At 40.5% G+C, this 15,155-nt stretch overlaps 1 protein-coding gene across 4 annotated transcripts in view; it reads right to left on the bottom strand.

Moving 5' to 3' along the window:
- Nucleotides 1–4,097: 4,097 nt before the first annotated feature.
- Nucleotides 4,098–15,155, bottom strand: part of LOC141756980 (uncharacterized) — a 75,434-nt gene continuing 64,376 nt past the window's right edge. For 2 of the 4 annotated variants that reach the window (XM_074617107.1, XM_074617108.1), the window contains 2 exons: nt 7,347–7,760; nt 4,098–7,067 (listed from right to left, as the gene is read on the bottom strand). In XM_074617107.1, the coding sequence (XP_074473208.1) occupies nt 6,596–7,067; nt 7,347–7,639 (765 nt within the window). In that variant the 5' untranslated portion in view covers nt 7,640–7,760 and the 3' untranslated portion in view covers nt 4,098–6,595. Of the gene's footprint in view, nt 7,068–7,346; nt 7,761–8,467; nt 8,612–15,155 lie in introns of those variants that run through there. The other 2 variants (XM_074617106.1, XM_074617105.1) reach the window with 2 other exon arrangements.

Below are 15,155 nucleotides of genomic sequence, written 5' to 3'. Positions count from 1 at the left end.
TTTTTGCATGTATTTTTTATTTATTCATTTATGTTTTATTTATATTTAAATGTATGTATTTATTTATGTATTTACATATTTATGTATTTATGCACGATTTTTCCTTTGCATTTCATTAAAAAAAAAAACATTAAGGAACTTATTATCCTTTCTTAGAAAGATTATCACTTGTTTTTAAGTCATAAACACAGGAGGATCACCAGATATTTTTTTTTTCTCACTTGCTTCTCAGGGCTTCCGTAAACATTAGCCACCATAAGCTACTGATCTTACCAGACCAAGTGAGGCTCCAGCAGCAAACCCCTGAGTGTATTGAAATGAGCAAAGATGCATTGTATTACTTGTAAATTAATTTGTAAGAAGAAGAAGAAAAAGCTATTTCTGCCATCAAAAGTTACATTTTCTTGCTTTAAGTTAACTGTCATGACTTAGCAAAGCAGTACTTATATACGCAGTAGGCCAGAGGCACAAAAAGGCAACATAAATGTCAAGTGTTCAATTATCATTCTAACATTTAGTTCTTCTTATAGTTATAATTAACATTCTCATTGCTCTTTTGATCAACATAATTCATATTTTGCTTCTTTAAGATATAACAGTATTGGTCAACTCAGCGAACTTCAGTTTGTAAGTGATGCAGTTTTGAAAGTGTAACTTGTGTTGATGCGATCATGTAAAACATGGATTTCTGGTCATGCACAAGTGTTTCTCCAGGAGGAGTTATAAGACAGCAAATGAAGCCTCTGCTGTGAAGTTTTGATGTTTCACAGGGGTCCTCCAACAATAATGAAGTCACGACTGATGACATCTTAATTAATTGAACTTCACCGACCCGGGGGGTTTGGTCTGGTGCCGTGGTCCTGCATTTGAACTACCGAAGTAAAAGGAAATATATATTTTCCATCTGATGGTCTGGCTTCAGTATTTCACTTTTCAACTATTGTTCACTGCTTCACTGAAGCTTCCAGTCCTCTCTCAGGTCTGTTTTTGGCTGCCCAAACCCGACCCCGCTGAACCTGTAGCAGGTGTCAGTGCTGTCACTTTGTTTGTGCAGTCATTTTAAGGTGAAACATCAAACAGAGGCTCATTGTTTGTTGTTTTGCTCTTCCTTCTGCAGGTGTTCCTCCTCTTCTCCAGCTGATTTAAGCACAAGAAGATCCATCATTTGGTCTGGATGTGTCCGCTGATTGCATTTACTGAGAGCGTGAAGAGGGTTGCAAATTAAATAAGAAATGGAAAGTTATGCAGATTTTCAAAATGTGATTTTTTTTCCTCCCCCCCCCCATCTCATTTATCTTATTTTGCTTGTTAAAAAAACCCACACAACTTTAAAATCTAGGGATGGTATTGGTAACACTTTACTTTAAACCCCCTTATTCAGTATTTATAATAATAAATAAACATTTAGCAGCTATAGGGACATGTTAAGTGTTTATTACTGTACAGTATATGACAACAATTAATATTTATCCTATTAAAGTGGCAGTAGGCAGAATATTTTTGGCACCATTGGGCAAAAATTCCTTAATAACCTTTCAAGATATTGTAATTCAAGAGCTCTCAGAGAAAACTAGACTTCTGCAGCTCCTCTGTTTTCAGGCTTTAAAAAATCTAGCCCGTGACGGGAGATTTTGGCCAATCACAGGTCATTTCAGAGAGAGAGCGTTCCTATTGGCTGTTCATTCAACGGAGGCAGCTGTCAATCACTCGCAAACTCCGATCAAACGATCAAACTAGGCAGAGCTGATCAAACATTAATCAATATTCTGTTACTGTAATGTCTATTTCTCGCCTCAAATGTTTTCAGAAACATCTTGTAGTGTACGGTTTAGCTGGAAAATGAGAAGGTTTGCTCCGACTGGTGGGCGGTGCTTGTTATTTCCTCAACTGATCTCAACATAGCTGCAGGGTTACAAACGTTCTCATTGACATTTCGGCCTGTCGCGTGCTATTGCTTAAATATACTACTTATAAATGATAACATGGGGAACTTAAAAGGATAGTTCGGGTGTTTTGAAGTGGGGCAGTATGTTTGTTCTGTCCAACACATTTCATACAGTATCATGGGTGAAATGAATATTACAGCCTCTAGGGGGCTCTAGTAGGGCTTAAAAGCTGTCATGTTGTTGGACTTTATCTAATTCTAGTTTACAACACTTGTATAGTAGACATGAATGCATACAAAGGAATAATACATTCACAGGTAGCATTATAGGCGATTATATGATATTATATGAAATATATATTCTATATATTATATGAAAATGCTGAAAGCACAGCATCATTTGAAAACAGCGAGGTGTGTGCATCACTCGGCAGAGCAATTTCCAAACGTCCTCACTCATATCTCACTTAATAAGGACGGATCAATTCATGACATTTTCCATCTGCCTCTTAAATCCGACTGTCTGGACCTTCTGAGACACATATAAACATGTCTGGTTTTGTTGTTGTTCAATTTTCTCAAGATTTTGACGCCATGATTCCATCATTATCTGAGATGTGCAGCAATTAGTGAGCTAATGCATTTATAAAATTACGGTTAAATTCAAAACATAATGGGCGCATGCAGGAAGCGATGTAGGAAAAATGAACCGCCAAATGAACCGCCAAGCAGTCTCTACAGCAGCTGTAAAACTCTACTCGCGAAACTCCAAAACTCTGATCGAACGGTCAAGCTAGGCAGCGCTGATCAAATATCAATCAAGATTCTGTTACTCGCCTCAAATGTTCTTCAGAAACACGTTCATCAGGTGTTGATCCAACTCAAGAGTCAATAGAATCAAACGTGCATTTTGTTTTTAACTGAAGTTGTCAGGAGGTGTTTAACCTCACCACCACCTCACCACACTTGCCTCCCCCAGTTACACAAGTTAAGGACTTGTTTTGGTATCATGCAGAGGTGACGACACTGAGGGCAATTGGAACAATGACCATTTCCTCTCACTGTGGCTGCAGTGATTAGAAAACGAGAAGAGGACAGATGCAATTACCAAGAATCTGCACTTTGAGTCAAGGGCTTCTGGGACAAACAGTCATTTAGAGGGAGTCAGGGTCAGATTTATGAACCAGCAGAGTGTCAACTATCAGTCAAGTCTGTTCCACACAAAACTGTGTTTACATTCATCTCAGGAACAAGGACACACAGCTTAGTTAATGTGAAACTAGGCTAAGCTAATATCAGACACTTGCATCTGCAGATTTACACGTCCAGATGTGTAAATAATACCTTCTACAAGTTGTTTTTTTAGATTATTTTTTGGACATTTTCACCTTTATTTGACAGAAGACAGTGTAGAAATGGGGGAGAGGGGGTGATATGACTTGACATGAAATGCCTTTAACTTGCATTCTTTCTAATAGCCAGCAGGGGGCGACTCTCTGGTTGCAAAAAGAAGTCTGATTGTATAGAAGTCTATGAGAAAATGTCCCTACTTCTCACTTGATTTATTGCCTCTGAAGTGTAGATGCAATACTGGGATGGAGAGTTTGCAAAGACACACCAAAATGTCCTGTTATCTCCCTGTGCGGGATTCCGAGAGAGATCCAATCAGAGAGCCTGTTACATCTCATGTGGCTAATTTGCATTCTTTCAGCTCGTTTTACCAGCTTAAGGCCAAAAGTGTCACGGAAAAGCTAAATGCAGTGGCTAAATGGAGAAGCTAATTAGTTAAATAGCTAATGGGTTTAGCAAAAGCAGCAGGGAAATGCTAATGCAAATGGGGAAAAAAGAAGTTGCCCTTTTAAATGCCTGATTAAAACCTGTATTCTTAATTCAATTTGTGAATCCAGTTATTTATTTATTTTTCTAAACTGCATTTTCAAATAGTTTTTTTAATATTTATTAATGAATTCATTAATGTCTTTTTAAATGATGTACTTATTGACTGTTTTATGGTGTTTTTGTAAATTATTTTTATAATTCTTCTATAATGGCTTACTTTGTAATTTATTCCATTTATTCATAGATTAATAAACTGATTTGTAAATACATTTATTAATACCTATTTTTATTGTACAATAAGTTATTAATCAATTAAATGCTTGATTACTATTTCCGTGACTGTTGTGGTCCTCCATAAAACAGTACACTAAAATATGTTTCTGAAAACATTTTATGCTAGAAATAGGCATTATAGTAAAAGAATATTGATTCATATTGGATCAGCGCTGCCTAGTTTGACAGTTTCAATCAAAGTTTCAGCACTACTGTCAGGATATCGTGTCAGTTCTATGAAAATAACTTTTTATCATATTTGCTCAAAGTTACCGACTGCAGCCTCAAGGAGAAACAAATCCAATTGAAATAAAAGATACAATTAGCATGTAATAACCAGTAGGTTGAAAGCAGCCTCAGGTACATTGTTTACCGCTGTATGAAGCATTTCTACGAGCATTCTGAAATGGATAAATAACATTTTGAGATGAAAACCTTCAATTAATATTAATCAGATCGGGAATACAAACACATCCATATTCATCCTTGCATGACGTTCCCTCGTTTTGTTTAATTGCGGCGGCGGTATATTGTTACAAATGTCTTTCCTGCTCATCTTACAACCAATTAAGAGACAATGCTGCAGTACATGCACAGATTGAATTAACTGGCTTTTAGTATGGAGACAGCGGCCTCACTATAGCAGACTTACACACAGAAAACACTAAGGAGGGATGTCACACAAGGTCTCGGCTTTCAGGAAAAAGCAACAAACAAGCATCAACTAAAACAGCATCCCTCGTGAATTTACACACTGTTGTTGAAATATAAATGAGAGGAAAAACGTGGTTGAATATTGAAAAAAAACCCTCATCTTAACAGCTTGTTAGGGCCAAGGTCGACGCTCAGGTTACCTTATCAGCAACAGACAGATGTTACCTGCGTGGCGCCACTTTAGAGAATCTGTGCTCATCTGTAAATGTCTTAGTCTGCTCACTAAAGAACAAATTATTCAGCTGTTTCACGTGTACTAATTATATCTTTGTTGTACTGTGATTTCGAATGTGTTAAAGAGACAAATTGGCAATATAAAATTCATTCATTTGTTTGAATTAAAGGACTTATTATGACTCTTCACGGCCTGTAAGTGAAGGAAATGCAGACTGCTACAGAGAGTGAGTCAGAGGAAACACAGAGAATGGTGTGAAACAGGGAGGGGCACTGCCATGGAAAACTGGCTAAGGAAATGCCTCCACTTGAGGAAACAATAGACTCTCCGACAATAACTACACTGTAAAAATGAAGACATTATACCCCAGGAATATAAATGATCAGTATTTAAGGGAAAAAATGAAGTTACGCCACCAAATCAGACTCTCACAGTTAATTTGGTTGTGATGCATTACAAAGTGAGAAAGTTCTATTAACTTGTGTTTTTTAGCTGTGGAATGCAGGAAAACTTTACATCATGTTAACTTTATATCAGGTTTCTCTGATGCTGCCCCGTGTAATACCATAACCAGCTTAAAGGTGCTAAATTCGACATCCAGAGCATTAATATAGCAGCAAACAACTATTAGATATAGAGGAGTAATGTCTACCTGAGCAGAGAATGAAGTCACTCTCCCTCTGTCTATGCAACCCGTTCTCAATCCCAACTCGTCAAATAACGCCATTTGGTAAGTGCCACTCGACGTCGGAAACCGACGCACGGAGGTACCCGTTAGAAACAGTATGTGACAAACCGAGCTTTCAACTAACTCCAATGTAAACCCATCTGCAGTTAAATGAACTGCGCCTTCCTACCTCCAAGCCATGGTCCAACCCTACACTCCGGCACTAACATCGTGCTCCTTTGCCTCTGAGCGATTTGCATTCCCGTCTATTGAGTTTGAATGCGCTGCCTAATGTGACTAGAAATGAAGCCCAATTAGAGACTCCTGTCAAGGTTACTAACAGTTTAAAACAGTTTGGCTACCTTAAAATGAGTCTGCCTAACTTAAGTTCTCAAATTCAGTTAAGTTGACTCAGCAAATTTGGCATTGGGACAATGTTAAATTAAAAGTTGCTTTTACTGTTGAAGTAACAAAAGCAACCAAAGGGACAATTCCAAGTTGGAAAAACTCAAAGGCAAAACTTAACTTAAATTGTTTATAATCTAAATATTCATCCAAGACTGAATAAACGTCGCCTTTTATAAAACTCTGACGATGATCCTGGAGATTGTGACGCTCGGAATGATGAGCAATTATCAAGACAGAGCATACAAAAACAAGTCTTTCTTCAGTAGTTTAGCTTTCTTATTTACCTCCAAAACAAGTTTCAGAATAGACGTGAGGTGGTAAATGTTCTTCAGGGAAAGAAACTGTCACAGTGCTTCCACCTGTCTGAATTAAGAGACTACCCCACGCACTAATGGAACAAAACATAATTAAAGATGCTTTGCTCCAAACTGCAATTTTTTTTGCAGAGGTCTGGTACAAAGTGTGGATAGTACTCAGTATACTGTGTACATACAGTAAGAGCACTCTGACCAAACACTTAATCATCCCCGCGTGATTATCAGTCCGTCGGCAGAATGTGTCTTTGGTAATCACTACAGTCTTCACATGTCAGACGTCACATGTTGACGTCTCAAGTCATGTTCTGCGTCAGAGGTCAGAGAGACGAGTGTTCAAAAAGGATGACTTTCGAATGGTTGGAGAGGCTGGAGAGCCTGGAGGGCCTGAAAGCTCCGATCCGAGAGTACACGTCTGCGTCCGAGCAGGCGCCCCACGACAGGTGAGGGCTGGGCGGGGTGGTGTGGATCACAGGCAGGGGGAGAGGGAAGGCCAGGAGGGAAGGTGTCGGAGTGAGAGCAGGTGGAGTGTGGAGCAGTGGTGGAGGCAGGGCAGGAGGTGGGGGGAGCGGCAGTGGGGGTGGAGGAAGAGAAGGCACCGGTGGGGGCGGGAGTGGGTTGATGACAGCGGGTGTCACCGAGGTTACGATTTGTACAGGTGGTGTAGCTTCGGCGACCGTCCCGTTTTTGTCTGGCAGGTCCTGACGCGAGGCAGCGTGTTCGAGTGTGTAGGTAGCGGTGTGGTAGAAGCTGTAGTACTCCAGAGCGTGCCTCGCCGTGGCCAGCCTCAGCCTGCAGGACACAACACAAACCAACGTGACACAAGTCAGCACAAGTTTGTTTCTTCATTTCCTTTATTTTACTTTGCTTATACAATATTATGCTGTACGGTACATATTGTACCTGAAAGCTACTCCTGCTAATCAATCAGACATGAATTTCCTTTTCATAAAATGTAAGAATAGTAGTGAAGAAAACAGACTAACAGTAACAGCAGAGGGGATTTGATCTCATGGGATGTGGATCAAGTCAATTTGTTATATCACATATTGCTCTGCGACGTGTACACACCTGTGTCTCAGCTGTAAGAGTTTGTACAGCAGCAGCAGGATTACAGCTCCAGCCAGAGTCACCAGAAGCACGGCCACCCTCGCGTCCAGGCTCCAGCATGATTTCCCAGCAGGTGAGCTACAGCTCCTGGGGGGCTGTGGTGTCTGGAGCGGTCCCTCCATACCTCTCTTAGGATTGATGATGGCCTGGAACAGGACGGGCTGGATTGAGTGTCGGTTACTGAGTACGGCGGTCTCAGGCTGAGGAGGGATCTGGAGAGAGGTGCTGCTGGTTACCTGATGACCAGCCTGCATCGCTGCCTGGTGTGATCCGGTGGGGAAGAGTGTTGTTTGATGTAAATTATTTCCACATGTTGAACACACTCAGAGAAGTGTGAGCAGGTGTCTCCAAGGAGGCAGCTTTAAGCGTCGGATGCTGTGTAACATAAAAAGCTCTCAATCACTGCATGTTTCAAAATGAAGCTTCCAACATAAAATAAAGACAACTGTGGCCTTTGTGTTGTTTTCCAGCTATATTCTCTGTGTGTTTATTACACAATTCAGTGTTAATAACTGCTATTTTAGAATACCAGGACTGTAAAAAAAAGTCTTTTGAGCAAATATGATAAGATATTTTCGCAGATAATCTGTGAAAAAGATCAAGTTCCTGTGTCCTCCTAGTGCTCAAGCAGTCTCTCAAGCAGCTGTCAATCACTGCTCACGAAACTCGCGAACAAGTGAATTGATCTCAGTGTTTCATTCAAGTGAAATCACTGAACCGAGCAGATATTTACACATCCATCCATTATCTGTAACCGCTTATTCAGGGTCGCGAGGGGGCTGGAGCCGATCCTAGCTGACATTGGGGAGAAGGCGGGATACACCCTGGACAAGTCGCCGGCCTATCACAGGGCTGACACACATTCACTAGAGTCAACAATTAACCTAACCTGCATGTCTTTGGACTGTGAGAGGAAACCAGAGTACCCGGAGAACATGCAAACTCCATACGGAAGGGCCCCCAGATATTTACAAAGAAAGAAAGAGAAAGAAAAAGCATGCTAATCATAAAGAAAACCATGAAAACTTGAAACTGCAACTCACTTAATGTCTGAAAAATGCTACCAAAACTTTGCAACTTACTTCAAATGTGATGGCGTAGAAGTAGGTACTCATTAGGAAAAAAAAAAAAAGTAGAAAAACTGAACACACAACAAGAGCGCTGGTTAAGAACTGTGTGGCTTTCCAGGACCAAATGCAAAATCCTGAGAACACACCAATGGGAGGAAGCCAGTGAAAACAGCAGGAAACAGTGCACTTCCCTAACACAGTATACAGAGATATGATTGGAGAGCACTTCCTATCGCCATGGATACAGGAAACTGGTCAAGGATGTCTTCTTCTTTTTTTTTAAGGACTTCATTTTAAGTCGTGTGGCGTGAACAAATGACACACACATGAGCACACACAAACTCAGAATAGTAGCTTACAACGGGTCAGCTGAGGAAGGAGATACTTATTATTCTGCAAGTCCCTTCAGACAAGCTCTAATCCTGCTATATAATATTACTGCACATCATCCATCCATGTGGGATAAAAAAGCAAATTAAGCCTCTTATCATATATTAGCTGGAACAGTGGGATGAAAGTCAAAAACTTGAGGCACAAAAAGAAGTGTTAAAGGGGTTTACAATGCTTCTTTACTTTGATAAATCGGGGAACAAAAACACCAAATAGTGTCTATAGAGTAGTAGAGCCACATATACAGATCTGACCTTCACATCGCAGTTTTATCTGGGGGGGAAAAATAAGAACAAATTGAACAAAAGCTGTTTCAAAGTGAAAGGGAAACGGCTGTTTCGGTGCCACCGAAGCAGCCCACATTAGTCCCAGCCGTGCCAGCGCAGGTCAACAGATGCAGAGAGATGGTGGCGGCCGTGAAAGGCTGGCCCGCTATCTGATTGAGCCAGTATTCAGGGGACGAATAAATGACACACAGGCACAGAAAGAGGCCCGCTCCCAGACGCAAGTCCAGCTCTCATTTATCTGTCTAATAAGTTTTGATGGCGGGCCAAGCCGAAAGGGAGAAACTCTTAGCTCTCACTCAATATCCCTGCCTGGCACCCTCACAATCCTCCGATATTGGAGAAGGGAGTAATATTAAAAGATCTGTTATCAGAAGCCCAATTGTAGTTGGGGGTGGGAGGTGATCCGCCCAGACACCCTGCTAGAAAAGGATTCAGGACCTGTGCTGTTTCTTAAAACCACAAAGACGATTAGAGAAATAATTGTCTTCATTCTGATACCTTCAATTAGTTTATTTATTATTAATGGCTTTTCAAATTCAGGTTTTTCGGGGAGGGTAGTAGGTACTAGGGATGAACAAAATAAAATGAACACCTTGTATCTTGTGGCCAGGATTCCTGTATTGACAGTGATTGTCAATTTCCCCATATACACCAACTAGAAGCTGGGTGTACATTAATCTCTTGTGGTTGATTCATCAGCACAAATCATTAGTAATGTTGAAAAAGAAGTCAAAAGTAAAACACTATGCCCTTCTAATCAAGGTCCCAGAGAACGCTCTGTCTGACTTTTGTGAAATTTACTCAAAAAAGGCAACTGTGTTTTGTTCCTGTGTTTTGTTATGTGGCCCTGGCCTATGTGTTATTCATTGCATTGTTCCCTTTATTGAAATGATAATTTTTTTTTCAAGCACTGGGAACACTGTTGTATTTTTTTAGAGTTGTTATTATTATGTGAACAATCTCGGAGGAGCAGCTTGTCAATAAAACGGTAATAGCTGATCGATCTTAAAACTCAGTCCACCTTAAGTGAGCCCAGGCTAAAGTTGCTAGTCTTCAGGGCTGGCTCGGGTTTAGAAGAGTTGTAGCATTTATTATTATATAGCCTCAACTGTTTACACACTGCACTAATACAGTCACAGCTAAAAGTTACTGCTAACTTCATACTCACCGTTTCTCTCTCTCCGCACACTTGCTAACGTTACCTATACAAACTATGCACTGAGCTATTCCTTAAAAAATTTTGATACTTGTATAACACATTTTAATTAAAAAAAATATTTCCCTTGTTTTTAAAAAACAAAATTTCCCCAATGCTTAGGCCTGGCAGGGAGTCAATTTAGGACCGGCAAGCCACCGGGCTTGCAATACACTTGCGGAACCTGATAAAAAACGGTTACATTTAATCTAGACGTTTAATAAACTTTAATTTTACAACCAAATTTAACCAAGTTTTTATGGTTCTATCTAGAAGGTAACCCACAAGTTGCGAAAATGTGCAAAAATGCTTGTAAGACTCGGTACCTACGAAGCCCTATCCTAACCATAACCATTCTAAGTCAATGTTTAACCTTAACCATTTGAGGTCAATGCCTAACCCTAACTGTTCTAGGTCAATGCCTAACCTTAACCATTCAAGGTCAATGCCTAACCTTAACCATTCGTGGTCAATGCCTAACCTTAACTACTCAAGATCAATGCGTAACCTTAACCATTCGTGGTCAATGCCTAACCTTAACTACTCAAGATCAATGCCTAACCTTAACAAAATCAAAGTCAATGCCTAACCTTGACTATTAATGGTCAATAGCTAACCTTAACTATTCGTGGTCAATGTCTAACCTCAACCATTCCAGGTCAATGCCTAACCTCAACCATCTTGCGAGAGTTTCGCAACTTGTGGGTTACCTTTTTTAAGTCTTTTGACCTCCTGATCACAAATGAATGCTTACTGGCATTCTTAAAGAATATGTTGTACTGTGAGGGATTCACTTTCTGTGTGATGATGACGACGACAATGAGGACGCGCTAAAGAGGAGGACAATGGTAATGACGAGGATGGTGATGTAATGATAATGATGACATTGCGATGATGATGTTGATAATGAGGAAGAGGATGATGGAAAATAGAAGGATAATGGCGGTGATGAGGATGATTGTGACAATAATAACGAAGAGAAGGATGATGATGCTGATAATAAGGAGGATGAAGATGATGCGTTAACGCTGATTGTGTGTGCATTAGAGACAGTGCGATGTGAAAAGCAGTTGAGAGAACCGTCCAGTTAATGATCCCAGAGATGTAAATCTATTCATGAGCTCTTCATGTGAAGAGCTAATGTGTGGAGCCGCCGCTCCGACAGGCTGACGGACGGAGCCGGCGGACGGCTGAAGTAGGAGTTCAGTGATTGGACTCTTTTTTTTCTGTGAGTATGACTAAAGACTACCAGGGAGCTGTTAAGTGTTCTTTGACTGGCCATCCATTGTTACTGTTAAATACAAAACTGTTCATTAAATCCTGCAACCACCTTCAAAAGTCTTTAAGTATGATGGAGCGTGGGGGAAGAAATACTGGAAGAGAAAAAAATGTAGCTTGTGTGCACAGAATCACATAATAAACCATTTATTATGGAAGTTTAAACAAACATAATTCATCAATGTTTGGTCATGCGACAGCTTTTATGTTGTAAATATGGCTTTGAGGGATGCACCGATTTCACCCATTGGTGCAGTATATAAAGGGGCTTATTAAGAGGATCAGATATCGTCCAGACGTGACCAATCCACATTAAATACTGAGGCTTGGACAATACAACTATCTCTCGATTTGATACTATCATGATGCTTGGGTGCCGATTCGATAAGTATTGCGATATTACGATTTATTGCAATTTTTGTTTTGACACTAGACCATGGGAAAAAGTTGAATAATACACTTCTAGGGACTTTTACGTTGGAAAATATCTAAATTAATACAGAATCCCTTTGAATTCCTTTGTTAACACCTTATTCTGAATACCGGACGTAGTCACAGGTGTATACTTTGGCTAACTTCGCCAAGTCCGTGTTTCCATACTGTATGTGTAGTGTTTACATCTTTAGATATAAAATGGGAGGGTGCAGGTTGTATCCATGCCGACCCTCCGCCGTTTTGTGCTTTCTCGTTTTGGCTCGCTGCGGCCGGCTGTGGTTTGTTTTGGTTGACGGATACGGAACAGATATGACGTCACGCTATTCAGACAACAACAATAAAAATGGTAACTTCCTTCGACCTCCCCATAGACTCAAATGAAACAAATACAGTATTGTTGTTTTAAAAGACTGCATGGATGATACCAAAGCTGATAAAGGAGGCCAGCTCAGAAAACGGGGACTGATGTAACATCGTAGTTTTTTTGTTCGTAAGGAAAAAGACAGAGCCACGCACAGGTGAAGTGCTTGGTTGAACTGTAGACGGCTGTAATTATATGGAACATATAGCCTTTTTCTTTACCTGCCGTGGGGACACACAGAGGATAGAGATCGCAGCATCGGCTCCGGGTTTATCACGGCAGTTCAGTGCTGTTTGTCGGGCCTGCATCTGTACACAACACCAGTAATCCCAAGCAGCAGCTGTGTGTGATATAAATACAAGCTGCGACGACTACTGCATCAGGGACTGAGCACTGACTTTTAATTGTCAATAATATCAAGTACAGTGCACAGATAGAGAATGTGTTTGTGGAAGGAAATTATAAACTCTGTGATGCATTTGTTACATTGATATCAGGAAATTGAACCCATTGCTGGAGCTCAGACAGCTCTGGAGCAAAGTGGCCGTTAATGTTGAGCTCAATAACACGGCACAGGGCTCACAGATAAACATCTGAGGACTGAAGTCTTTTGAGGCAAATTCGCGACTGAGGGATGTTTACGTTTAATTGACTTGACAGGACCAGATGCTTCTTTCTCATCAAAACATTATTTTTTCTAAAACCTAGCAAAATTAATCATGATCTGGAGAAATGATCGGAAAACTAGGTTCATCCATTATATGTATATAGAGAACATAGTAAGCCCCAATGGGACTTTATTATTGAATGGTGCATTCCAATGAAATAAATGTATTTTTGTTTTGTTTCCAGATGTCTGTTCTGAGGGGCAATTAAGTACCATAGTTTGCTGGTTAAAGGATAAAGATGATCATATTCTGTGTTGTTCTTATTGCCAACAAACCTCAACGTACAAAACACAACAAACACAGGATTTTTAACTAGGAGACCGGTGTTTTGTTTTGTAAGTAATGTTAGCGACGTTTGTCACATGGTTTTTAATTAAGTTTGTGACGTGTTTTCCGTACTTTGTTTTCCGTGAGACCGGGTTGCTTGTTGAATCCATCCACCTTGATCAATACTGTCAAATGTGCTAAAAGTTGGGTGAGCATTCCTATGGAAGCCCTGTATTTGTGTTAAGCGTAAAATTACGATTAATTATGGACAATCATGCGATTAATCGTGATTAAATATTTTAAGCTGGATTGACAGCCCTGGAAAAAACTTAATTATAATTTTTAAAAAATTATTATAGAAATAATAACCACTTGTAACTCAAATTAATGGATGCAATTGATGAAATTGAAATAATCAATACAAACTCAGGATCAGGTCTGCTTATCACTGTTCATTTAAATTCTTCACCAGTGGCAGACACAAAGAGCAATGCTGCCATCACAGTGGTGTTAAGGGAGTAAATGGTGTGTTACTTGTCATCTGGGCCAGTTTTTATCCTTGTATCTTTTCATCTATCGACTGTTCAGGAGTTGATGGGCAGGCCCAGTCGAGGGTAACACCTCAGGAGCTCAATATCTCGCTCCTGGACATCTCAGCACTGACTGACTGCAGGGACTGAACTCTTGACCCGCCCAATGCGTCACAGTCTCAACTCCTCGCCAGACTAACTCTGCACTGCCAAGTCACAAGAGAGCACTAATTGTTTAATTGACGTCGTTAATGGCCCGACGTCTCCCAGTCCTCCCGACACCACGTCTGTCCGTCAGTCAGTCCGCGTCCTGGTGGCTATCTGAGCTTTCCACATGTGTGTCCGCGGCCTCGGGCCCAGCGCTGTCAGATCAGCTTTCCACGGCAGACAGCACAAGGTCATCAGACGACGACCCTCGGCCGGGGCTTCCCCGCGGTCGCTCAGCTGTCCACATTCATTCTCAGTCAGCCGGCGTCCTGCGCTCAACAGCCGTCAGGGTGGCATCGCTCTACACTCACAGCCAGATATCTCCATCTAAAAGCCCCTCCCGACATTTTGGGAAATTCACTGATTTGCTGTCTCATGGTTTGATATCGATATTTAGTTTCATCTCTAAGCATTCAGTACAGAGGTAGCTCAGTGTTTAAGGAGCTGATGGGGGTATTGATTACCACTTATCTTAAACAGATTTGCAACCAATTATTTTCACTATTGATTAATTAGCTTTTTTAAAACTAATTGTGGAAAGAATGCCACATCACAATTTTCCTGACACTCAATTAATATCATTAAGTTGCCTGTTTTGTCCGATAAACAGTTTTCATACTTGATGAGCTGGAACCAGGAAATGTTTGGCTTTTTTTTGCTTGAAAAATGACAATCGATAATGGCTACTATGGGGACTAAGATCATCACACATGAATACAGTTGGGCTCATTGGATCCACAACAGTCTCAGCTTTACAGTGATACCACATTTTTAACAAGACTGTTTAGGGACCCCAGTAGGCACAAATATCCAAACACATCATTTTAGAATAGGCAAAAAAAAAAAACACATTTATACTGCATGAAAAAAACTGCATGTTTTTTGCACAAAACTGCCAGTGACTATTATGAAGTGGACATGTCTGTAAAGGGGAGACTTGTGGGTACCCATAGAATAACGCCAGCCTGATCCTTCAAAATAATATTTCTTGAAATACAGGAGGGAGGAATACAGGAGAAGAAAGAAAGATGGCTAAAAACACAAAGGGAGATGTGAATACAATAGTACGTTTCAGGTAATTG

The sequence above is a fragment of the Sebastes fasciatus genome, chromosome 19 (genome assembly GCF_043250625.1).
Source record: "Sebastes fasciatus isolate fSebFas1 chromosome 19, fSebFas1.pri, whole genome shotgun sequence".
In the NCBI taxonomy this organism is placed as follows: Eukaryota; Metazoa; Chordata; class Actinopteri; order Perciformes; family Sebastidae; genus Sebastes; species Sebastes fasciatus.
The sequence above is the reverse complement of the archived record's forward strand: the minus strand, read 5'-3'. Positions and strand labels throughout refer to the sequence as shown.